The 22,981-nt window shown below is 57.8% G+C and overlaps 2 protein-coding genes across 2 annotated transcripts; both read left to right on the forward strand.

Moving 5' to 3' along the window:
- Window positions 1–1,641: 1,641 nt before the first annotated feature.
- On the forward strand, window positions 1,642–13,412 carry Adam8 (ADAM metallopeptidase domain 8). The gene is made up of 24 exons (XM_048334633.1): window positions 1,642–1,687; window positions 2,668–2,771; window positions 3,974–4,050; window positions 4,181–4,259; window positions 4,335–4,411; window positions 4,908–5,100; window positions 5,336–5,398; window positions 5,477–5,545; window positions 5,794–5,960; window positions 6,065–6,146; window positions 6,355–6,503; window positions 6,643–6,820; window positions 7,042–7,131; window positions 7,221–7,410; window positions 7,494–7,575; window positions 7,853–8,018; window positions 8,483–8,560; window positions 8,896–8,980; window positions 9,469–9,571; window positions 10,188–10,350; window positions 10,838–10,903; window positions 11,143–11,193; window positions 12,293–12,367; window positions 12,912–13,412. The coding sequence occupies exons 1-24, from the start codon at window positions 1,642–1,644 to the stop codon at window positions 12,960–12,962; spliced, it is 2,484 nt and encodes an 827-aa protein (XP_048190590.1). The 3' UTR covers window positions 12,963–13,412.
- A 364-nt stretch (window positions 13,413–13,776) lies between these two features.
- On the forward strand, window positions 13,777–21,048 carry LOC125345931 (sperm flagellar protein 1-like). Its single transcript, XM_048338002.1, has 7 exons — window positions 13,777–13,960; window positions 14,640–14,751; window positions 15,578–15,707; window positions 17,355–17,421; window positions 17,840–17,927; window positions 18,035–18,134; window positions 20,031–21,048. The coding sequence occupies exons 1-7, from the start codon at window positions 13,831–13,833 to the stop codon at window positions 20,163–20,165; spliced, it is 762 nt and encodes a 253-aa protein (XP_048193959.1). The 5' UTR covers window positions 13,777–13,830; the 3' UTR covers window positions 20,166–21,048.
- Window positions 21,049–22,981: the final 1,933 nt, after the last annotated feature.

Genomic DNA, 22,981 nt, shown 5'->3' on the forward strand with positions numbered 1-22,981 from the left:
ATATGCTTTGCTATAGTGGCCGCTGAGCTGTGTGTGGCTCCATTCTCCTAGAAGGACAGGCTTTATGGGGAGTCTCAGCTCCTGTCTCATCAGATACAGCCTCCTCAGCTCCCTGTGTCCCATGTCACAGGCTAGGTCAAGGGTCTGACCTGGGGGTGGAGTGGCACTCATCATCACCAGGGGCCTTGGTACGGGACCATGGTCCCACTCATTGATGCCATTCTTTGAGTGAAATCCTGTCCATTCGGCGTCACCTACATCAGATTTGTTGAGTAGTTTGGCTAACTTAGGAGCAATAGTGCATGCTTTTGTTTGCCTTGAATGCTATTTGTAATGCTATTTGAATGCTATGTGTTGCCTTAAACTTTCCTGCCACCAAACTTACAACATAAGGGCACAAAAGAGAAGTAAAGTGTTTTAAAGTTCTCTGTGGACCAAAGTCCTCCTTACCCAGCAGCCCTGTGCCTGTGGCTCTCTCAGCCTGGGGTCCTAGCACTAGGCAGCCAGGGCTGACACCTCAGGCAGCAGATACCTCTTGAGATGCCCAGCACTTGGGCTGCCAGTGCTGTATTTCTGACTTAGTGACATTGATGTTAGGCAGCTGTGTGACAGAGCCTCTGTGGCCCAGGTTAGACCCTCAGTCCAGTCCCCAGTATAAAGTCCAAGACCTCAGCCCTGCCCACTCCTGCCTGCTTGTCCCATCAGGAGAGAGGCCACACTGCCAAGCCCTGCTGAGGAGAGGGCTTCTCTTCTCCCCGTTGGTTGATTGTGAAGCTCTGAGGTCAGCCCACATCTGCACCCAGGAAGCTGGGCCACCGTGGGGTACCTGGCCACAGGGCAAATAGGCTTGGCCACTGCCCCGAGAACCCTGGGTCCCCCGCGGGAATGGACCCACCTAGCGAAGCGGGGAGCCAGGCCACAGTGAGAGGGTGTTGTAAGCTCCCCTAAGGACATGAGCAAAAACCAGGGCCAGACAGGAAGCTTGGCCTGAAGGACTCTCAAGAGCTGGGATAGGGCTGGCCGCAAAAGATCAGCCCGGGCAGCCTGCCTATCTGGGAGCCCCCTGCCCATCGCTCCCCATTTCCCGAGACCGTGGAGCCCGCTGCATTGGATTTGGGCACCGCGGGGGAGGTGTCCCGCTGGGTCTGTACCCACTTCACCATTCTTGGCCCAGGAAGTGAGAGAGAGGGTCTCCACCTCTGAAACCTGGCAGAGTCATTTCCCTCCACGAGCCTCCTCCCCTGTGCTGACGCACCACAGCCCTGGGCGCCGGAACAGGAGGGGCGGGGTCTGGATTTCCCCACTGGGGCCGGGAAATGCAGAACTGACGCTTGAGTGGCCCAGTTTGGTTCATTCACTTCCCCATCCCCATCAATTTGGCCCACAAGTATGGGGAGCCAAAAAGCGGAACAACTGACAAAGGGACCTGGGGAGGGTCCTGGAAGGCGCAGGGTGGCTCCACGCTGCGCGGCCGGGCGGGCGGGGAGCCCGCCCGGCCGCGCAGCCGAGGGCTGGGTCGCCCGGCCCAGGTGCGAGCGCCCTGCTCTGACACCCAGCGATTGGCTGGCTGCGGCCTCGGGCGGGGCTTGCGGAAAGAAGCCGGGCCCGAAGAGGCCCTGGAGTCCAGAACGCGACCCCACCATGCGCGGGCTGGGGCTCTGGCTCGTCGGTGTCCTCTGGCCACAGGGTGAGTGATGCGCAGCTGATTTTAGGGAGACTCCCCCAGGACACGGGGATCACCCTAGTGGGCAGATGGCCTGGCCTCTTGAAGCTGGTCCGGGGCAATGGATACGTTAGGCGATCACTAAACTGAGAAGCCAGGATGCTGCAGATACCAGAGGTAAAAAATGAGGTGTGAGGCAAGTCCGTTCCAGGGACATTTCTCTGGCTACTGGTAAGCCACTCTTGGAACCTAGCAAGGGCCAGGGCTGCTGACTGGTCTTCTTGAGGCTAAAGGAGCCCCAGGCTCAGGGACTCGCCAGTGGGGTTTGTGGCCCTTTCTAGCCAGGCTGGGAAAGGAACTCAGGACCCCCAGCCCTAAAGAGACCTGTCTCCCACTGGGTGGGGCCTGGTGGACTACTGTCATGGAAATCCCTTGCTGAGGTGTGTCCTGCCTGCACTGGGGCAGCTTTTCCTATTGCCTCTCATTCCTGCAGGGGGAGAAGGTAGTTTAGGACACATGTTTTGTCTCATTTTTTTAAGAGCGGCAGAGTTGCCTGGGGTAGGCAGTCTCCAGAGCTGCATCTGACCCGGGAGATTCCCAGTCTGTTGTCAGGTACCTGGGAGATTGTAGTTCTTGGGAGGGAACAGCTGGGGAGGATGCTGCCTCGTTCCTCAATTCAATTACTCTGTGACCAGAGGAGATGAAAGACATTAACTCTAAGGCAGGCAGGTAGACCTGCCCCAGGGTCTGCACCCTTCCTGGAACAGGCCCAGGTGGGCTGCCAGAGGGCAGATGGAAGATCCCCAGGCACTGCAGGGTGTAGCAGGTTCAGTCTGCCTCCTGGAGGGAGGCCTGTGTTGCTTTGATCACTGAGCCCTCACCTAGGCCCCAGGATCAGACCTAGTTGCTGGCCCCTGGCCCATCTGGCCACTGATGCCCCAGAGGAGGGGCAGGCCCAGGGCAAGATGGCCCCCACTGTGCATCCTGACCGCCCTCTCTTGTAGCAATCACCCTTGGGTCTTCTTTGCCGCATGTGGAGCAGTATGAGGTTATATGGCCTCAGCGCCTGCCTGGATCCCGTGCCCGCCGAGCCCTCCTCTCCCCTGGGGTAAGTCTCTGCTATCCACCTACCAGGCTGGCCTCTTAGCCTGTGTCTGTAGAGGGGCTGAGTGGACATCCTGGGCTATCTTGCATAGCTCCAGCTCTTAAGGACAAGCCCCGAGGCCCTGAAGTCCACTTAGGCTTATCTGCACTTCTGGGCTTGATCATGATCTTTTCCTCTTATTCACCTTTTTCCTTCTCTGGCCCCACCCTTTGGCAGAGCCTGAGGCCTCTAGATTGGGCACTGGGGGGGCTAGGAATATGGCCTAGTAGCAAGAGTGCTCGCCTCGTATACATGAGGCCCTGGGTTCGATTCCTCAGCACCACATATACAGAAAATGGCCAGAAGTGGTGTTGTGGCTCAAGTGGCAGAGTGCTAGCCTTGAGCAAAAAAGAAGCCAGGGACAGTGCTCAGGCCCTGAGTTCATGGCCTAGGACTGGCCAAAAAAAAAGCAGATTGGGCACTGGGCTACCCTCCTCTCTTTAGGAGCCTTCCCAGCCCTACCTGGAGGAGCTGTTAGCCCCAAGAAAGGTGGGCAACTGCTTCTGCTGGCCCAAGCCATGCCTCGGTTTCACTTGGCAGGGGCTGATCTGTCAGATTCCTCTTGAGTAGAGGGATGGTTCCTCACAGGCCTCTGCCTGTGCCATGACACGCTGCCTGGGGCTCTGCCTGTGCGATGACACACCTTTCTGGACCTTAGGGTGTGTCATGGCACACTGCCCAGGGCCTCTGGGCTGGATTGGGATTCCCAAGGCTGGGAAATAGAATGGCTCCTGGGCTGTGAGGAGGCTCCTGGTCCTGTCCTTAGCTTGGCATTCAGGGAACCTGTCACAGGCCCCTGGACCTGTTTGCTGTTCTAGGCTCTAACTCCACACCCTAGGGCACTGAGAAGGCAGGCCTTGGAGTACGTATGCCTCAGGTGCTCTGCCACAGGGATGGGGGTGGGGGGTGGGGTGGTGGCCCTGGGAGGGGCCTGTGTGCCTCTCACTGCCCTCTGTTGTCACCACTCTGCTTCCTCTGAAAAGCTGTCATTGTCACCCCCCTGGAGGGCCTAGGAGCCATATGTCCCCCATCCCCCACCCCCCAAGAAACAGGCTCTTTCTATCCATCCAGAGCAGCCCAATTCCAACTCTGGCCTCACGTGCGAGAGGGTCTCCTGGGGACTTTCTGAAGCCGGGATAACACTAACTCTGAACCCCCATCATCAGGGCCTGTACCCAGAGAGTGTGAGCTATATTCTTGGGGCCGAAGGACGTACATTTACCCTGAACCTTCGGAAGAACAGGTGAGCAGGGTCTGTCCCTCAGGCTACAAGTTCTTCATCCTGGTTGCTGGGCACTGGGGTCCTGACCTGGCCTTTCCACACAGGAGACCAGGGGAAACAAGGCCACTGAGCTCTAATCATTCTCTTCCAGGGCTCTGCTGGGCTCGGCCTACACTGAGACCTACTTGGCCACCAATGGGTCTGAGGTGACAGAGCAGCTACCCAGTCAGGTACAAATCAGGGCCCCTCCTTGCGCTGGCAGGGTGATGGCAGCAGGCCTGTGACCACTCCCACTCCTTCCGCAGGACCACTGCCTATACCAGGGCCATGTGGAGGGCCATCAGGACTCAGCTGCCAGCTTTAGCATCTGCTCTGGCCTCAGGTGAGCAGCAGATCCAGGCAGGATGGCCCATTTGATAGAAGGGTAAGAAAGGGAAGTGGGACCAGACTTAGAGAGTGCTTGGAAGCGCCTGAGTGCTTAGAAGGTGTGAAGACATTGGGTCAGGCCACGTTAGGAGTTAGGCCTCATCACGTCCTCTACCTCGTGCTGTGGGAAGAAGTGGTGGGCACCAGATGGGCTAGTAAGGATGTGCTATTGTTTGCCTGGTGCTGGTGGCTCATGCCTGTCACCTTAGCTACTCAGGAGGCTGAGATATTAGAACTGCGGTTCAAGCCCAGCATAGGCAGGAAAGTCCATGAGACTTATCTTCAATTAATCACCAAAAGAAGAGCTGGAGGTGGAGCTGTAGCTCAAGTGGTAGAATGCTAGCCTTGAGTAAAAAAGCTCAGGAATAGCACTTGGGCCCTGGGTTCAAGCCTGAGGACTGGCACCCAAACAAAACAAAGCAGAACATCACTTACCCAGATTTACTCCTCAGGGGTTTCTTCAAGGTGAGCTCTGCTGTCCACCTGATCGAGCCTCTGGATGGGGACAAAGAGGAGGGGCCGCATGCGGTGTACCGGGCTGAGCACCTGAAGCAGCAGACTAGGGCCACCTGTGGGGTCAGTGAAACCAGCCTGGACAACCGCCTGGGAACACGGGTTCTGGCAGCATTCAGGTCCCACTACAGGGTGAGCAACTTCATCCCCTGCCCGTCACTCTGCCACAGGCCCCTTGCTTAGGCTTAGGCATCACTGTTGCATGCCTGTGTTGTCTCTGTGCCTCGGTGCACAGGCCTAGCTCAGCCTCACAGCTGCAGAGAGACTCTCTGCTCACTGAGCTGCATGGTCAGTGCCTCCCCACACAGAGCTGCATCTGGGCTCTGGGTCAGATGGAGACTGGAAGGCTGACTTGCTTCTTCCCCAGAGCCAGCTGCTGTCCCAAGAGACCCGCTATGTGGAGATGTATGTGGTCACAGACAGCATGGAGGTAGGGACACTGGCAGGAAGGGCTGGGTGGGCTGGCACAGCATTTTTGGGCTCCAGCCTGAGAGTCTTGTGTCCTTAGTTCCAGAAGTTCAGGACCAAGGAAGCTGTACGCAGCCGGGTACTGGAGGTGGTAAACCACGTGGACAAGGTAGGATGGCACCATCCCCAGGCTTTCCTCGGGCTGCAAGGAGCCTGGACCCATTAGAACCAGGAAACATCCCAGCTACCCAAAGGAGAGGAGGTGCCACCCTGTGGAGTGGGGAGGGGAGCTGAGCCCAGGCTCCTGCCCACACTTATGCCCCATGCCCCCAGCAGAGGACAGATGAGGCACCCATCACCCTGCCTGGATGACTGTCCGTGTCTTGGGCTGACTGAGGGTTTTCTCATCTTCTGCAGCTTTATCAGGAACTGAATTTCCGTGTGGTCCTGGTAGGCCTAGAGATCTGGAGCAGGGACAAGTTCCACGTTAGCCCCTATGCCAATATCACACTGGATAACTTCCTGTCTTGGCGGCAACGAGCCCTGCTGGGCCGTCATCACCACGATAATGTACAGTTCATCACGTGAGTGTCCACCCCCATCCTAGCATGGCACAGAGGGCCTGGCCACCCAGCTGCGAAGGGAGGGTGGTGCCCTGCAACCCAGTCTAAGGCATGCTTGTTCCTAGGGGAATCGACTTCATCGGGACCACCGTGGGATTGGCCAAAGTGTCAGCCATATGCTCCCGAGACTCAGGAGCTGTGAACCAGGTGAAGAGAACTCCTAACCGGCTCTGTTGCAGCTGGTTGTCAGCTGGGAACCTGGGCAGAGTCTGAATTGGGCTCTTGGAGGGCATCACCCATGCATCCACCTTTTCTGGGATGGACTTAATGTGTTATGCTGTGGGCAGGAAGCTTTGGGTGCTGGGGGGGGGGCAGAGGGCTGGGTGGTATCTTCATGAGTGTGCTGTCACCACAGGACCACAGCCACAACCCTATTGGTGTGGCATCCACCATAGCCCATGAGCTGGGTCACAACCTGGGCATGAACCATGACGAGAACATCCCAGGCTGCTACTGTCCAGTATCGAAGGAGAATGGAGGCTGCATCATGGCCGGCAGCCTGAGGTATCATGGTAGGGAGGAGCTGTGGGGAAGGGGCAGGTGGCAGGGTCATGGCCGGCAGCCTGAGGTATATGGGGCTGATCCCTCACGGGGGAGGGAGGCCTGGGGCGCCTCTCCCTGATGGTATCAATTCTGCTCTCAGCTCCCAGTTCCCCAAGATGTTCAGCCACTGCAGCCGGACTGACCTACAGGAGCAGGTGGAGATGACACACTCCATCTGCCTGGCCAATGCCCCAGACCTCAACATGCTGGTGGGCGGCCCTGTGTGTGGAAATCTGTTTGTGGAGCGTGGGGAGCAGTGCGACTGTGGCAGCCCCCAGGTAGGCCCTGCTCACACCTACGCCATCTTCGGGCCCGCACCTCTGTCCTGTAGTTAGGATGGTCTCCCCGGCCTAGAGTCCTGTACCACAGTGCACGTGCCCTTCAGGTCATAGGTCACCTTTATCCTTTGAGCCTCAACAATGCTAAGGGAGGTCAGAGAGACTGGGCCCCCTTCGCAGACTCCAGCCCAGGTGCAGCTGCTTAGCCATTGTCCCTCCAGGACTGCCGGAACCCCTGCTGCAATGCCACCACCTGCCAGCTGGCCGAGGGAGCGGATTGTGCCTATGGAGGCTGCTGCCACAATTGTAAGGTGAGCGGGACCCCTTAATGCCCAGGGCAGTGGGTGGGAAGGGCCAGGGACACTGACCTCACACAGGCCTATCCCATGCATGGTTCCAGGTGAAACCAGCCGGCGAGACCTGCCGCGTTCAGAGGGATGAGTGTGACCTGGAGGAATTCTGTGATGGCAGGCACCCAACATGCCCCAAAGATGCCTTCCAGGAAAACGGCACACCCTGTCCAGGGGGTTACTGCTTCAACGGGAACTGCCCCAGCATGGACCGGCGGTGCCAAGAGCTGTGGGGACCAAGTGAGGAAGCGTGAATCAGGCAGGGTGTGGGGCTGGCCTGTGGGCAGCCGTGGCCTCAGCAGACCAACCTGTCCTAATCCCAGGGGCCCAGGCGGCAGTGGACACCTGCTTCACCCACAGCATCCCGCCAGGCTGCCAGGGCCGGGTCTTCTCTAGCAGAGGCATGTGAGTATCAAGGTTGGACTGCTGAGTCCAGGACGCTGGGTGTCCCCACTGGCCTGGAGGGCCTGGAGGGCCTGGAGGACCAACCCCAGGAGAACTGGGTTGGGCTCAGCGAGGAAGGCGGCTCCCTGGGGCTTTGCCCTGCCTTCCAGACTCTACCTCAAGCACATGGTCCTCGTGGGAAAGGGGAAGGGGCGTGCTCTGGGCCCACTCCGTAGTGCCCAGGCCTCTGAGTACATGGACAGCATGTCTGGGACTACTGCCTTCCCTCTGTCTACAGCATCAACAACTGTGGAACTCTGTACTGCATGGGTGGACTGCTGCCCCGGGAGCGAACGTCATGCACCTTCCCCTCCCACGGGGTCTCCTGCCAAGCTCTCGCCATGGACAGCAGTGTTACCCCCTATGAGCCAGTGCCTGAGGGCACCAAATGTGGGGAGGGGAAGGTGCGTGAACCACACCACGGGGCCCTGGGTCCTGAACACATCCTGTCCAAGTCCCCCCACAGATCACTTCCAGGCTCAGGTGGTGGCTGGTGTGGGCATGTGGACAGGGTCTTCTTCACCTTTAGGTGAACAGGGCAGCTGGCAGTGCCTGTGCCCAGTTAGTGTTTGCATGTTCTTTCTGTGGGGGGAGCTTGAACTCACAACCTCATGCTTATTAGACAGGCACTTGGCCACTGAGCCATACTTCTTACCCCCCATTTAGTTGTTTGGAGGCTACCATCACCCCCAAGCATGCCCTGGGCCTCCAGGCCCAGCCAGCCTAGCAGTTGCTTGTGGCTGAGGCCAACCCAGAGGACCAAGGCAGGTTGCCCTGGGCAAGGCATCCCACCTGAGTTTAGCTTTTGGGTTTTGAGGACAGCGGGTCCAGGGTGCAGGGTTCTGACCAGCTACTTACCTTCTCCCAGGTCTGTTGGAAGGGGTTCTGCCAGGAGCTCAGCATCTATGGAGAACGGAACTGCTCTGCCCAGTGTCACAACCATGGGGTACGTGTGGCTCCGAGGGACAACATGCCCTCTGCCTTGGTGCCCAAGCTGAGGCTGCTGCCATGGCCTCTGTGTCTGATGGTCTTGTGGCACGGGCAGCTCTGGGTGCAGGAGTGGAGGCTCAGCCCAGCCTGGGCACCCAGAGGGTCTTGGAAGGGCCCCTCTGGGATCCAGAGACAATGTGGTCACTAGGGCAAGCTCCTCATGAGCCTTGGGCTGGCACAGGTGGGCAGGGCCAGGAGCCCTTGTGTGGGGGGCTGTCCCAGGGCTCCTGTGCCACAGCCTGGTCCACAGCCCTGTGAGCTGCCCTCTCTGAGGTCCAGCTGTCCCTCCAGGTGTGCAACCACAAGAAGGAATGTCACTGCCATCTCGGCTGGGCTCCACCCTACTGTGCAGAACGACTGACAGATGCGCAAACAGGTAGAGCCCCGGGAACCATGAGAAGTGGTGGATTTCCAGCCTTCAGCACTTGACCTGAGGTGACCAGGACAGAGCCCATGCCCTCACCTCCCAGAGAGGATGGAGGACAGGGCCTTGCTCAGAGCAAGGCTCCCCTCTGCCCTGGTCCTCAAGCCCCCTTTGGCCCAGGAACCTCAGGAATCTCACCCACCCACACAGTGTTGCCGAATGGCCACTTAGCCCTGCAGTTGTGGGAGCCTGTCCAGGCCATGCCTGGAGCACTGTGGGCCTGAGGGCTTTCCCAGCAACCACATCTCCCCATGTGGCTGGAGGCCTGGGAGGGTTGGTGTCATGTACTAGGCCCCAGCACAGTGCTCAGGCCGCCTGGGGCCATGTGTGGGACCCAGAACATGGCTGAGAGGGCAGAGAAGGCTGCACCTTCCAGGGCCCCCCACCCCTGGCCTGGCTGGTATCTAGCCCCCATGGACATGTGGCTGTGTGTCTCATAGTCACTCCTAGGAGCTTTCTGGTCAAAGGGCTGGTGGGCCTGGTGCTCCTGGCAGCTGTGGTCATCCTGGCAGCCGTCATCATCCACCACAAGCTCCGGAGGAGGTGAGGACATGCTGGTTGTGGTATGTCTGCCATCAGATGTGCGTTTCCTGTGTTGGTGTAACTTCTGCAACTGTTAGGAAACAGCTTCCACTGTTGTTTGGGGAAGAAAAAAAAATCACTGCGTCTTGCAGAAGGCCCAGGCCCAGGGGGACCTAGGGCTCCCAGGCATTGGGCTGGTCTGGGCTGGACAGTTAGGAGATTTCTGGGATCCACTGGGATTAGGATTCTACTGGAGCCCTTCCACTTACAGAGGCCCTGAAGGACCAGTGTGGGTGACAGGTTGTGGTAAATCCAGAGGGGTGAACCTGGACTCTTTTCGCCCCAGCCAGGCCCATGTGTGCTCTTGGCCTTCTGGGCCTGCATAGCTGTGACCATTCCTGGCAGCCTGTATGGGGTCTGCCAGACTAGAGTAGGGATCCCAGCCACACTCCACAGGGGGCATGCCTAGGAGCCCCCAAGTCCCTGTCCAGGAACATGGCTAGGTAATTGCCTTTTTTGTGTTTGTTTTTTGTTGGTGGTATTGGAGTTTGAACTGAGAACTTCATATTTGCCAGGTGGGTGTTCTGCCACTTGAGTCACACCTCCAGCCCAACAATTGCCTCTCTTTTCCTTCCAGGGGTATTGTGCCCGAGACCACAGGACTCTCCAACCCCCTGTTCTATGGAAGAAACAGTGGCATGCCAGCCAAAGACAGGATTCAGGGCCCTACAGGCCTGGCCTCTGTCTGCAGCAGGCAGTCCCCCAAGCCCCCGGTGGTCCCCAAGAGGCCTTCTCCAGCTGTAAGCATTGTCCTCTGATAGGTTCATGGGGTGGAAATGACAGGATGCCCAGGTCCCTCATTCTTCCGTCCAAGAGTGGTGGCTGGGGTTGGGGAAGCCCTTTTACGTGCCTGTGGCACAGGCAGTGCTGCTGCTGCAGTCATCCCTAGAGAAGCAGAGACTGGGAATTAAGGGCTAACTTCCAAGGACCTGCATTGGGAGTTTGACTTTGACCTTAGAGATCTGAGGTTAACCTTGACCTTGTAGATCTGGGGGGTTTCAGCCTTGGGTTCTGAAAGGAAGGGCCCTTCCTGCTCCTGACCATTGGGATGGGGGACAGATGGCCCATGGGGGACTTGGGCATTGCCCCTTCCCCCCACACACACAGGGCTTTGCTCCCTTCCTCTGTGAGAGGCATGGAACCTGGGGCCTGGAGTGAAGCTTTCTGGGTGTGGTTGGTGCTCAGCCCTCCTCCATAAACCCAACCCCACAGCCCTGTCCCCTGCAGCCTCCAGCCGCCATGTCCAGTCCAGCCGTCACCATCCCTGTCTATCCCCAGCAAGCACCAGAGCAGGTGAGCCCTGATGGGGGTGGCTAAACGTTCTAGAGATATCTAAACATTTTGGGAAATGGGGGCTGGATGGCCGGATTCTGCAGGCTCAGGCCAGTGAAGCGGCTGCTTCACAGGGAGGGCAAGACATGAAGCAGAACCTAACAGATTCAGCCAACCCTGGAAGCAGAAGGCCTGGTCCTGCTTTCAGCAATGGACACACTCAGCAGTGGGTTCAAACTCTCCCACTTCCTCCCTACCAGCTCCGACTGCCTCCACCTACTATGCCCCTCCCAAAGCTGAAGCCCAAGCAGGTAAGAGAACACACTTCTGTCTCCTGGGCATTACTGTTAGCTTCAGGGACTAGCCAGCTATCTTGATACTTCCATCAAGAAGTGGCCTTGGAAGTTGAAGTTTCTTTCAAAAATATGACTCATCTGAGCCATGCAAATTAAGCTGGGGTTAATTCTCCTCCTTACCCCCTTCTCCAGCAGGCCTCCCCACTCCTTGGATAGCCCTAAAACCACTCTCCAGCCTCAGAAATCTCTCAACACATGGGTCATGGGATACCAGGCCTCCGCCTGGACAGCCACTCTGGGGCCATAGCTAGGCTAGTGGAGGACCTTCTGGCTCTCCTCTAAGAGGATGAACTCAAGATGGGTCAAGATTGACAGACACATTGCAGAAATGACACAGGGTACCCAAATCCCCTTCACCCAGGCTCCTCCTGGTGCTCAGCTGCACCTGCCCATCGGTTAACAAATGGACAGCATGTCAGGCCTCGCCTACTTCTACCAGCCTGCAGGGAGGGGTCTCAGTCCTCATTGTGCTGTCTCTCTTGTTGAGCTCCCTCTATTTGGATCTGTCTGCTTGGAGTGGACGGAGGCTTTCCAGGATGTGTGCCTGGGGAAGGAGGGAGGCAGCCCTAAGGCTGGTGGGGCCTTAGGCCTTAACAGAGGGATGTGGCACAGGGCTTGGTGGTAGAGGTGTCTAGTTTCTCCCAGTGAGCTCTGTGGTGAAGGAATGGACATGGCCAGGAGGCATTTGCGGCTTTCTAGGCCTTCCCTCTCCTTAGACATAACGTAACAGTAGTAGCATCCTCCATGAATTTGCCCCACAATTGTTACTGTAGTGTTTGTTTGCACAATAGTGATTTTCTTTTTTTTTTTTTAAGTTTTTACTTTGAAGTAATTTTAGACTTACATATTAGTTAAAAAATCATCCTAGGAGGGGTCTTGAGAGGCAAGTGGAGAGAGAGGAGCCAGGCAAGGAGGAAAGCTGGGTGGTCAGCAACCAAACTGTGCCAGAGGGAAATGCTCAGCAAGGCATTCAGGAGCCCACCAGCATTCCTGCAGTGGGCAGCCTGGCCCACTGAGAAGGCAAACCCCATCAGCTATATCTGCTTCCTCCTAGGCCAAGCTAGCCTCTGTGCCTCCAGTCCCACCAGTCAAGCCCAAGGCTGGAGGGCCCATTCCTGGAGTGACTCAGGTGAGCCCCCCTAGGGTGGGTCCACAGCTGCAGGGGCAGCAGAGAGCTGCCCTGCCCCACCTGGCTGACTATGGTATTGCCCCGGAGAGAGAGACAGGGGGAGGGTGGGGAAGGAGGGGGGAGGGAGGGAGGAGGGGAAGGGAGGAAGGGGGAGAGAGAGAGAGAGAAAGAGAGAAAGCGCAAGAGAGCACCTGCACCTCACTGAAGAGGGGGATACTCTTTAAATTGTCAGCTGACATTTTAGTGATTACCTGAAAAGAAAATGGGAAGTTGAGTCATTTTATGTCTGCTTTATAATATATAAGAAGACTTTTTTCAGCAGTGGCTGCCTCCACTGTCAGTTTTGCTTTTCCCCACTAAAACAAGAACTGCATCCTCTCTATATAAAGTTTTAGCTGTTATTATGGCAGCTATTGTGGGTACCATCATTGCGTTGTTGGGCAAGCCAAGAAACTAAGTTTTAAGGAATGCAAATAGGAATGTTCAGTTGTACCCTTTACAGAAAATAGTTTTTTAAACATCAATTCCCTTTTCCTCTCACTAGGTGGCTGATGGCCCAAAGGTGGCCCTGAAGCCTCCTGTGCAGAGGAGGTGACCCGCAGTGCACCTGCTGGCCCCTGAAAGTTTGAAGTCAGGGGTCCTGTAGAAGGCTCTTCCACAGTAAGTGCCTCTCAGCTCAGGACTGAGGCTGGACCTCAGCAACATTCTAATTTTGGAATGAATCTCCTAGAACGTTCCTGCTATCCAGGGGGCCCAGTCTGCCTCTTGCAGCTAGTCACTCACCTTGGCCAGTTTAGCCTGTGTGTCTGCGATCACATCACGAGGGTGGGCTGGCTGTCACCTGCTGTGATCCTGGCAGCGGTCCCAGTCCCTGAGGCCCACCACCCTGCACCCAGGACACTGCCCCCCGCCGCCCCCCAAGGAAGGGCCTGTGCACCGCCTCAGGAGGCTGTTTCGCGAGAGCAGCTCCGCCCAGTTCCCCTGACAGGGGTCAGCCTGGGGCCCAGTCTGCACCCACGCCAAGGGCCAGGGCGTGGGAAGAGTCCAGTGAGTGGGCCGGTCTGGACCCACGCCAGGCCCTGGCGGGATATGGGAAGATGGGATGTGGGAAGAAGAGCCGTCTTTCCTGTGCCAGGCTTCGGACTCCACATTCGGGGGGTCGTGCGGAACAGTTTTCGGGGACCGAAGACTTCCTTAATAAAGAGTTTGCATTTTGTCAGTAGTTGATCGACCAAGTTCCGAAGGACAGGAGGGTTATGTTACAGCGGGCCGCTGGGATTTCACCGGTGGCCACCCTGACGCAGCCCCGCGGGTGTGGGGGACCCAGGCTGGAGGCCAGGTGGCTCCGCCCGCCCCGCCCCCTCCGGCCGCCCGCCCCGCCCCTTCCCGCCGCCCCGCCCCTTCCCGCCGCCCGCCCCGCCCCTTCCGCCCCTGTCTCCGAGCAACGGCCCCACGCCTCCGCCATGCCTGGAGCCGCTAGCCCGAGCCCGGCCGCCCTCCCGCCCAGCAGCCTCCACAGCCTCTGCGCCTGGCTGGACAGTCTCCCGCTCAGCCGCCCCAAGCGCCACCTGGCCAGGGACTTCAGCGATGGCGGTGCAGGCGGGCGGGCGGTGCTGGCGTGGGAGGGGCTGGAAGGGGTGGCCCTGTGGTCCGGGCGGGGCTAGGAGGGGGCGGAGGCTGGGTCCTGCCCGTGCGCCGCTCCCGACTGGAGGCCGCCCCTCTAGTCCTGTCCTCCAGGTGGGGTGGGGCGGTGGAGGCTGCCCCCCTTCTGTCCCCCAGGTGGGGTGGGTGGGGTGGAGCCCTCCCAGTCCTGTCCTCCAGGTGGGGTGGGGCGGTGGAGGCTGCCCCCCTTCTGTCACCCAGGCGGGGTGGAGCCCTCCCAGTCCTGTCCTCCAGGTGGGGTGGGGCGGTGGAGGCTGCCCCCAGTCCTGCCTGAGCTCCCCGGGTGGGATGGAGGCTGCCCCTAGTCCTACCCATGCTTCCTGGAGAAGAGCAGACAGAAGGCCAATCCCCTCTCCCTGAGGAAGAAGGGATGGCCTCTGTGTCCAGCCCCCACTTTCTGGAGAGTGACTTTCATTCCCACCTTTCCCATTCTGGGCTTGCTTCCAGGGTTTGCACTTTCTTATCCACACAACACTTGCTTCCTGGGTCCTTCATCCTCGTGGATTCCTGGGACCAGCCCAGGCCTCTTTCGTTTGTGCTCAGGACTTAGGGCAGCAAGGGTATTGGAGGGCCCTGGCTAGGCAGAGCCACTCACCCTGCCCCCCTACAGTGCTGGTGGCTGAGATTGTGAAGCACTTCTGTCCCCGCCTTGTGGACCTGCACAATTACGTCCCAGCCTGCAGCACAGACCAGAAGCTGAGCAATTGGAGCCTTCTCAACAGGCAAGGGCCAGAACGCAGCTAGCTTTCTGGCCCACAGCTCTCTCACATCCCTCTCTGGGACAAGTTTTCAGTTGTGTGGGTACCGATCCTCTTAGTGTGGGCCCTGTTCAGAGCCTTACTCTCAACCATGCTCCCTGTGGACTCCATGCGGGGACAGCCTGTCAGCATCACCAGAGAATAAGCCATGCTCTCTTCCTTCCACCTTTGTTGGCTCTGCCAGTAGACAGAGTCCTGCCTCCATGCAGGCCAAAGCTTGGTGATAGTAAACAACCAGGGTGGAGGCAGGGGAACTAGGGAAGTTTCTGATGAGGTGACCCTGATCAGAAATGGGGTGGTGGGGGGGGGACGTTGGACACCTAGGAGGGAGGCTGCAGGGGGAGGAGCCATAGGACCCAGCCTCTAGGCCATAGAACTGGACTTAGAGCCTGGGTGGAGTTAGAGGCACTACAGGGCCTGGGCATGGCAAGATAGGACTTACATTTCAGAGGGTAGGAATGGAGAAGAGACCAGTGGGGTGGGGTGGGCGGGCAGCTGTCCTGACCAAGTGTGGAGAGAGCATGGCTACAGTTAAGTCGGCTCTGTGGTCAGGTCTGATTCCAGGTACTGTGGAGGTGGGTCCACAAGACTTCCCTCAGAACAAAAGCAGGGAGATGAAGGCTACCAAGGGGCAGCACCAAGGCCCCTGGGGCCGCAGAGCAAGGAGGAGTGGCACTCAGCTTTTCCCTCCCAGGAAAGCAGGCACTTTGCTGTGGCCTGAGGATATGCCTTAGTGCCTGGCCCTTGGGGCGAGCACGGCCCTGACGGTGAGCCCCCACTTCCCTTGCAGGAAGGTCTTCCACAAGCTTCACCTGTGTATCTCAGAGGCAGACATTCACAAGGTGGTGGCCAACACACCTGGAGCTATTGAGCCTATTCTGTGTGCACTGAGGGCGAAGGTGGATGCTGGCACTGTTCATGTAGGTTCACCTGGAATAACTACATGTGCGAATCAGTACACATGTGTGATTCAGTGTATATGTGTGTGAGTCTGCATGTGTATGTGTGACTGCATTGTGAGTCTGTACATGTGAATCAGTGCATATGCATGAATTAGTGTACATGTGAATCTGCACGTGTCAGTGTATGTGAATCAATGTATTGTGTGAGTCAGCATACATGTGAATCTGCACTGTCGGTATGTATGAGTTGGTGTATGTGTATGCACATATATGCATTAGTGCACATGTATGAATCTACATGTGTCATTGTACATGTAAATCAGTGCACATGTGAATTGGTGTGTGTGTGAATCAGTGACGCTTATGAGTCCATATACATGTGTAAATCTGCACATGTGTGAAACTGTAGGTTTGTATGATGTCATGTACATATGTGTGAATCAGTGCACGTGAGTCAGTGTATGTATGTAATCAGTGCACATGTTTGTGAATATGTATGTGTGTCAGTGCACATGTGTGAGTGTGTGTCAGTGTAAATCTACATGTGTGAATCCTTGTATGTGTATGAATCAGTGTATGTATTAGTCAGTGAACATGTGCATGAGTGCATGTGTATGAATCAGTGCATGAGTGAGCATACAGTACTACTAAGTCAGTGTATGTGGGTTTGTGTACATGTGAATCTGTGTGTCTGTACACGTGTGTGTACATGTGCACAAATCTGCATGAGTCAGCATATGTATGCACACACGTGCCAGTATGTGTGTGAGTGCACATGCGTGAATCAGTATGTGTGCATGAGTTCATGTGTGTGTGAATCTACGCAGGTGTGTAAGCAGTGTGTGTGTATCTGCCAGTATGGCCTTCAAACCTGCTGTGTCATGGTAAATAGTGTGTGAGCAAATACATCCAGGAAATGTATGTTGGTGAGCTCTCATCCCTTCACCCTTGTTCTGGCCCAGACTGAAGCTTGCATCCTTGGCGGGCTGTCCTGCTGGGCCGAGCCTTCCCGAAGCCACATCCTTCCCTGTGCCTCCCCCCTGCTCCGTGCCTCCCCTGCTCTGTGCCTCACCCCTGCTCTGTGCCTCCCCCTTCCCTGTGCCTCACCCCTGCCCTGTGCCTCCCCCTGCCCTGTGCCTCAACCCTTCCCTGTGCCACGCCCTTCCCTGTGCCTCACCCCTGCTCTGTGCCTCCCCCTGCTCTGTGCCTCACCCCTGTGCCTCCCCCTTCCCTGTGCCTCCCCCTTCCCTATGCCTCCCCCTTCCTGTGCCTCCCCTTCCCTGTGCCTCTCCCCTGTGCTGTGCCTCCCCCTTCCCCTGCCTCCCCTTCCCTGTGTCTCCCCCCTGCTCTGTGCCTCCCCCTGCCCTGTGCTTCACCCCTGCTCTGTGCCTCACCCCTGCTCTGTGTCTCCCCCTTCCCTGTACCTCACCCCTGTTCTATGCCTCTCCCTTCCCTGTGCCTCCCCTCTCCCCCCCTCACCCTCCCCAGTCTGTCTGACCTGCTGTTGTGGGCCGTGAAAGCTCTTTGGAATTGTTCCTGAGGTTGCAGCCCCTCCTGACCAGCCCAGCTGTCCCCTCTCCCGTTTCAGCTTGCCCCCTGACCCCAGCCCAGTGGAGGCCTTTCCAGCCCCACCATGCCTCACTTCCTCACTTTTAACCTCTGCAGGATCCAGGACTTTCCACTGTGGATGCGGTTCAGCCTTGGTCAGCGTTCGCCACACACACATACACGGGTAGGGCCTAAGCCTCTGGTGTGTGAGTTTGGTCCTTCAGAGGCCCGGCAACCTCCGTAGGGGGCATTGCTACGTTTCCATGGACTGGCACAGATTGGGTACCGGCTGGACACAGGCCAGGCTCGTGCTGTTCCTTCAGAGGAGGGCAGATGGGTTCAGGAGGCACTGTCTGCGGAGGGGTCCCAGCTCCCTGACACCCGGACAGCAGCCTTCCCACCCTCCACTCTGGGAGCCCCTGGGCCATGGGCAGGGCTATTGTGTTTCCCAGTGGGCTGTGCCTAGGGGCCCTGACTGCAGAGTGGAGGACCTTGACAACGACATCTGAGTCACAAGGCTGAGCCCTGCCTCACCCTTGTGCTGCCGCTGCTGGTGCCTCTCAGAGGGGGGAGCCCAAAACTGACAGTGCTTCCTCACACAGACCTACAGAACCCCCCAGCAATGTCAAGTATGAAGACCTTCCAGAACCAGACAGCTTTGGAGAGGACGGACTGCTGCACTGGTGGAGGGTGGGCCCCTCTCACCCCTGCCCTGCCCCTCTCCTCCCCACGCTCCCCTGCCCTATCTCCTCTCCATGGTCCCTATCCTACATTAAATACAGACATTTGCCTTTCAGCTGGGACCCAGCAGAAGGGCCCTGGGAACATCTGGCCAGGATCCAGCAGCAGCTGGAGGACAAGGAGCAGGCATTGGCCATTCTTCAGGAGACAGTCAAGGTATGGCCAGCAGACAGCAGGGTGCCCTTCACCTGAGCAACCCCAGCTGCAGTGCAGGGAAGTAGAGGAACCTGCTGCCTCCATCTTTACCACAATCAGTCTGATACTCAGCCGAGTCTCTGAAGAACTATTTCTGACTCGATGTGGGGTTGGCAGTGGGTTCGTGAGATCGTCCTGACCAAAGAGAACCTACATGGAATTTATTTAGAAAATACCTCGTGGAGTGTCCCAGTCAGACCCAGAAGCAGAAAAGAAAATGACAGAGCCCACTCCCTATTCACCACTAGCTTGACTGGTGTGTTTGCCTCCAGGCTCCTGATCTGGGGTGCAGGTGAGGTATGGGCGCTCTCAGGTGCTAGACGACCGGGTGGACTTGGGCCCACGTCAGGGACAGCGGGCTCTCTGCTGGGAAAGGCCCTGGGAGGCAGGTGGGGTAGGGGTGCCTATTGGAGAGCCCTGCCCACCGCTCAAGCCTTCTCCTCAACTCTCCTCTAGGGGGCCCAGCCAGGTCCAGGGCCTGAGAAGCACTGCCCAGCCTCATGGTCCCGAGAGCACTAAGACCCAGTGTAAACCTGCCTCTCAGATGAGCATGGCAATACACATATGGTTCTGTGGGCATTGGCCTGGGCTGGTGGGGAACGCCGGCCCTGCGGTGTATTCCTGGGGGTGTGGGGACGCACCGTGTTCTGCACACCTGGTTCTGCTGGTACACTCATTTGTGTTTTCACCTGGCACTGGTGGTGTTCATGCATGCATGAAGCCCATTGCTACTCTTTCCCCATCCACACACCTTGGCAGTACAGGATCCAAGAGAGTAGCGCTGGTTTGTAGGCTGTACAAATGGGACTCAGGGCCACAGGAGCCATAGGACATTTTGCAAGTGTCACAGCTCTTGAATCCTGATGAGCTCTCTTGTTGAGAATTCAGGAAAGTGGTATCATTTACTGGAGAGTGGTCCAGAGGAAGTAGCAAGGTAAAGCAAAACTGCTGCCTGCCTGAGCAGTTCGGACTCCTCCTGTCCCTGCTATGACTGGCTCACACACTGACAGAGTGAGTCATAACTTCATGTGAGACCCAGAGGGGAAATAGCTCAACTTACCACCCAAGGGCCAACAGCCGAATGTTGCTTGCATAATCACTATGTACCTTGAGGTGGAAAAGAGAGGAGGAGCTGTGGTGATCTCCTGGTGGTGGACAGCAAGATGTGACATGGCCTGGGCCATGTGAGTTGGGGACGTTCACTGCACTGGTGGTGGCTCAGCATCCTGACCCTAACGGCCCCGCTCCTCTAGTTTGTCATGGAGCCCAGTACCAGTACCAGATAATCGGCTGTGGGCAGCAGCCACAGATGCAGGAACATAGTACCCGCAGATCTGCTGCTAGGCCGATCCCACCTCCCCCTTCCACACCCCGCCCACTTCCTCCCCATGCTGCTGGCAGAGGAGCTTCTAATCCAGTCCTTCCTACACTTCCTCGCCTGGGGAGTGTGGGAGCATGGTCCAACTGCCATGAACTTATGGGTCAGCCACTAACTCAGCACATGTGCCCCAGACACCGCCAGGCCCCAAGTGCTGGCTCCCAGTGACGGGGCTCACTCCGCTGCCCCACATGCAGTTCTAGGGGGTGCCATGGAGAGAGGCCTGGAGGCTGCAGGAGGAGGAGCCTCTCCTCTTGTGGCTTTTGAAGACCCCCAGGTCCCTGAGGCTCATTTCCCATGAGACTTCCTCCCTCAGGGTTACCACGTGGCACCTTTGGCGCTGCCTCCAGTTGTGTGGCCTTGCAATGGGGAGGGCTGGACACTTAGCGAAGCTGAAGTTGCCCCTTAGGTCTGGCTCTGGCAGACAGATGTGCTTCTTTAGAGAGACTCAGTGTGTCAGACCTGTGTGGTGGTTGAAGATTTTGCAGATGAAGGTGGTGAGGCTGGAGCACCTGGTACAACTGAAGGACCTCCGGATCGGGGAGCTGATGAGACTTGTGCCCGAGGAGCGCCAGGACCGTGGGACCGTTCGTCCCAAGTCAGCCAGGTCCTGAAACCTGGAGCCCAGCGAGAGCCTCCTGCTGCTCAGAGAGGTGTCGGTGTACAGGGACAAATGCAGAGGCCACGGGGCCCTGGGCTGCCGGTGCCACCAGAGACAGGTTTGGACACAGACCCTGGTTTCCTCCACCCCCAGTGTCTCATCATGGCTGTGTTTGAGAACTCATGACGCCCTGGTGTGTGTGGTGTCTGCAGTTGCACTCCAGGATGGGAGGAGACACTTGTGACCCTCGTGACAGCAACCCTGCAGCCTGAAGGAGCTTGTGCTCTGTGTGGCTGTGCCCCTGGGGTTGGAGGGAGGATGTGAGGTGGAAGAGAGACAGAAAGCAGATGCCCCGCCTCACTGTCCTTCAAGGTGGGCTCATCATCCTTTGACTCAGGTTTGGGGGACCAGGTGGAGCCAGGCCTGGCCCAGCTGCCCTCTGCAAGCCTCACATCTTGGCTCTGAGACCTGGATGCAACCTTCTCACCTCCTGATGCTCCCTCAAGGGTCCTGAGCATTGGCAGTGGCCAAGATAGCACTGAGCTTAGGGGAATCAGGGCAAGGCTACATTCTGCTGGCCTCTGCCTAGCCACCTTGTCCTGCATCCTCAGTGGGGGCAGGGAAACAGACCACATCCCCCAGCCTGGTCACAGCTGCTCTTCCCTGGGGACAGCCTCCCTAGGGGAAGCCTCCGAGGTGAATCTGCCACCCCAGCCCCACCCCACCCGAGTCACTGCTGAGGGTCAGCCTGGAATGTGACTTCCTGGTGGACCATCTAGCTCTGGTCACCTATAGTCAGCCACCTGGGGCAGCCTGGTGCTCAGAGCCTGCAGCAGAGCTGGAGCTGGAGCCAGGGGTGTCTGCAGGAGAAGCAGTCCCAGCCAAAGGGGCTAGGGAGGGGGACACCTTGGCTGCCCATGCACCCACCCTATGGGTTTCTGGGTGTCATGGGTCAGAAGCAGGCGCCCCTTGAGATGGAGCTTCTACAGTGCTGGATGGACAGCCGTCCAGGGCAGAAACAAATGCATGGAGGAGATCCTGGCCGAGAGGCTGAGTCTACACAGTCCTAGGTGGTGTCAGACCCAGTTCTGGCTGCCTGCCCCAGGCAGTTAGGTCTGACTGTAGGCAGAGGCATGTGTGTGTATGTGCTTGTGCTTGTGTGTGGCCCTACCTGCCTGTGTGTGTATGGCCAGGTAAGGGGCATTTCATGGGAGTGACCTCAGTGATGTAGAGTCTGGCAGGGGCCAGAGTAAGTGGTTCCTGTGCTGGGAGGATGTGCCGGGGGCCGTGAGCTGGTGACCACTCCCTGGTCCCCTGCACAGCCTGGTGAAACTATGGATGGGTCCTGCATCAGCTGCTGAACCTTGGGCAACAACTCAGAATACAAGTTTCCGGGAGGGACCTGTCCCCCGTGGGCCTTGCCATGGACGAGCAAGCCAAGAGCGTTCACCCATCCAAAGCTAGCTCCCAAGAGCCCCACCCCAGGGGCTGACCATGGCCTTAGGAAGTGCTTGGAGCAGTGTGCTGGGCAGAGACCTGACTGGGGCTGGAGTCCACTAGGCATGAGAGGTAGGAAGGATGCCCATCCTGCAGTGCACGAGAGAAGCCACTCAGTGGGAGTGGCAACAACCCAGGCCTCAGGGCCAGCCCTCAGCACCGGCTCCCAGAGCCCACCTCACTAGGTGCTGAGCTTCACCACAATGCATTGGGAACCCTATCCCTACTTGTGGGTGCTAGGGCTAGGTTGCTTCTCCCTGCTGCCTGGCCTTGCTCTGGGCCAGCCAAGACCCCAGGACAGAGAGCTCAACCCTAGTCTCCTGCCCTCAGCTCCAGGTCCCCTCTACTGGCAGTGTTGGAGGGGGTCGTGATAGCACAGCCCTTTTCCTGACCTGTGTCAGGATCCTAGGAGGAGAGCCAGCTGCACTGCCTGCGCGTCCAGGGGAAGGGACTGCACATGGACTCACAAGGAAACAGGCCACTGGCCTCATTGGGTACCTGCTCTGCTGGGGACACCTTGGCTTTCAGTGAGGCTGGTGAGAAAGGCGCTTCTGGGGTGCCACCTACAGGAGGCTGCTGGGCCTGCAGGTGCCAGGATGCAAGGGTGGGGGTGCTGCAGAGCTGGGGGCCTCATGGGGCCTTTGTAAAGCGGAGAATAAATCAACCTTTGGCTCCTGTGGGTCTCTCTGCTGTACTTTTGGGATACATTCTCTGCAGTGCTGGTGTAATTTCAGGCAGACACTGGTGCTGCTGTGAGGAGGACAGACCCCCCCCCATGTGGTTCCTCAGGCTTCTGCAGAGCCCCCCTTCCCTCACTGGTAGCCCTGTCTGAGCCCCAGAACCTCTCCCAGCCTTCTCAGACAAGACCACCTCACCCTGGGTATTAGAAGGGCCAGTGTTCTGGGGACACTTGGGGATGCTGACTGCCTCAGGGTTTCTGGAGTCTCCAAGGGTAGTGAGAGCCCACACCCAGGGGCCCCAGGGGCCCCAGGGACCCCAGGGACTTGGCAGTAACTAGCAAGCTGTCAGGTGGCTGCTGAGTATGTGTGTGTGTGTGTGTGTGTGTGTGTGTGTGTGTGTGTGTGTGTGCGTGCGTGTGTGTGCATGTGTGTGTGTGCATGTGGTCTGGTCTCCATGTGTTTTTCAGTGTCCACTCCAGCCAGCTCAGATTCTAGTGAGGCAGAAGGAGGCCCTGGAGCTTTGACCCTCAGGACCCATCAGTGTTACCTCCCACTCAGCGGAAATGCCTCATGTGAGTTAGGACACATTTAGGAGCCAGGCTAGTGCAGAGCTGGGTTAGAGAGGTCATGAGGAGCCGCAGGGCTGAGTGGA

The sequence above is a fragment of the Perognathus longimembris genome, chromosome 2 (assembly GCF_023159225.1).
Source record: "Perognathus longimembris pacificus isolate PPM17 chromosome 2, ASM2315922v1, whole genome shotgun sequence".
Classification (NCBI taxonomy): Eukaryota; Metazoa; Chordata; class Mammalia; order Rodentia; family Heteromyidae; genus Perognathus; species Perognathus longimembris.